General features: G+C 41.7%; 1 protein-coding gene across 1 annotated transcript; it reads left to right on the top strand.

Annotated features, from left to right (window-relative positions):
• Positions 1–811: 811 nt before the first annotated feature.
• LOC149075524 (uncharacterized) lies at positions 812–1,504 on the top strand. The gene has a single exon (XM_089245441.1). It carries the CDS (start codon positions 812–814, stop codon positions 1,502–1,504), a length of 693 nt encoding a protein of 230 aa, XP_089101567.1.
• Positions 1,505–1,875: the final 371 nt, after the last annotated feature.

Below are 1,875 nucleotides of genomic sequence, written 5' to 3'. Positions count from 1 at the left end.
GCTAGAGGCTAGAAACTGTAAAATTGTTACAGATCATCGCCCATTAACATACGTTTTTCGTAAGGCAACGGACACTTACTCGAATAAGCAAACACGGTGGATTTCTTACATATCAGAATTTACTACTGATATCGAGTATCTAAAAGGTGAGCGAAATGAAGCTGCCGATGCACTATCGCGCATAAGTGAGGTTATTGTCCCCCAGCCACTTAATTATGATGAACTCAGTAATGATCAAAAATCAAACGAACAACTGAAACAACTCATTTCAGACACTAATACTGGGTTGCAATTGAAATTAATTCAATTGCCCAATTCAAATTCTCAAATATATTGCGATCTTTCAACTGGAAAAGTAAGACCTTATGTCACTGCTAAATTTCGCAAACAAGTTTTCCTAAACTTACATTGCCTTTCTCATCCAGGTATTAGAAGTACTGTTGACCTTATACGTAACCGTTTCGTTTGGCAGTCTATGAATAAAGATGTTCGTGAGTGGGCACGCCAATGCATTGATTGCCAACGTTCTAAAATTCACAAACACACGAAATCAGAATTAGGAAAATTTTCACTGCCAACTGCACGATTCCAACATATTCATTGCGATCTTGTGGGACCCTTGCCGGAATCAAACGGGAAAACTTATTGTTTAACTTTAATTGACCGCGTAACACGTTGGCCGGAAGCATATGCGATTTCAGATATTACCGCTGAAACAGTCGCAAAGACAATCTACTCTGAGTGGATTGCCCGATTCGGCACGCCAGACCGCATAACAACTGATCAAGGCAGACAGTTCGAGTCAAGACTAATGTCTCAGCTCGCTGCTCTTCTAGGTGTGGAAAAGTGGCGAACATCACCGTACAACCCAAAAGCAAATGGGCTGATCGAAAATTTTCACCGTCCATTAAAAGCTGCAATTATGGCTCACCACACCACCAAGTGGACAGAAGTCCTCCCAACCATTCTTCTCGGTTTTCGTTCAGCACTGAAAGAAGATATAGGTGCAACACCAGCTGAGCTTGTCTACGGTGCTTCCTTGCGTCTTTCTGGCGATTTTTACGATTCGAGTGACAAAATTCAAGATCCGTCCATGTTCATCGAAAACCTCAGGCAACACATGAGAGCATTAAAACCGAAGCCAACAAGCTCTCATAACAAAAATAATGTGTTCGTACATAAAGCATTAAACACCTGTTCTCATGTATTTATCCGACATGACAGGTTGAGAACATCGCTTCAAGCACCCTACTCTGGACCGTTTCCGGTGATCAGCAGAAAAGAAAAGAACTTTAAAGTTCTGATAGATGGAAAACCAACAAATGTATGTATCGATCGAATCAAACCTGCATTCACAGTGAATGAGGATGCCACAACTACAATTTCGAATACAGTGTGTCCCAAAATTAATGTGCTTCCGAAACCACCAGACCGCTTCACGCGTTCCGGAAGACAGGTTCGCTATCCTGTCAGATTCAATAATGTTGTCAGACTGTGTCGTTAGTCACTGGAAGGGGGGTACTGAGGCGGACACTGTTTACCGCAAAACGAAGAACATCTTTGGTTTTGGTTTGACTTTGAGACTGGAACTAAAACTAAACTCTCCTCCCCCCAACTCCTGACGAAGATCTTTTATATATACTGTATCACTCGCTGACTCACACAGAGAAGCATGTTCAGTTTGTCTGATTCTTAGTTGTCTTATAATTGTGTCTTGGTAATTTGTGCTAAAATGTTTAATAAATTTGTGTTATGTGTACGCGTCGGCTTCATCTCCCATGCAATGAAATACAGTCCGTACAACGCCTAGGCATGCTGAGTATCAAATTATCGATCTGATCTTGGGGAAGATCACTCCACTCAGCAAGCTCTTCG

Source organism: Pholcus phalangioides, unplaced genomic scaffold, assembly GCF_987345545.1.
Source record: "Pholcus phalangioides strain wild (caught in Gottingen) unplaced genomic scaffold, Ppha-v1.0 ptg000015l_1, whole genome shotgun sequence".
In the NCBI taxonomy this organism is placed as follows: Eukaryota; Metazoa; Arthropoda; class Arachnida; order Araneae; family Pholcidae; genus Pholcus; species Pholcus phalangioides.
Note: the sequence above shows the minus strand (reverse complement) of the source record. Positions and strands in the feature narration are given on the sequence as shown.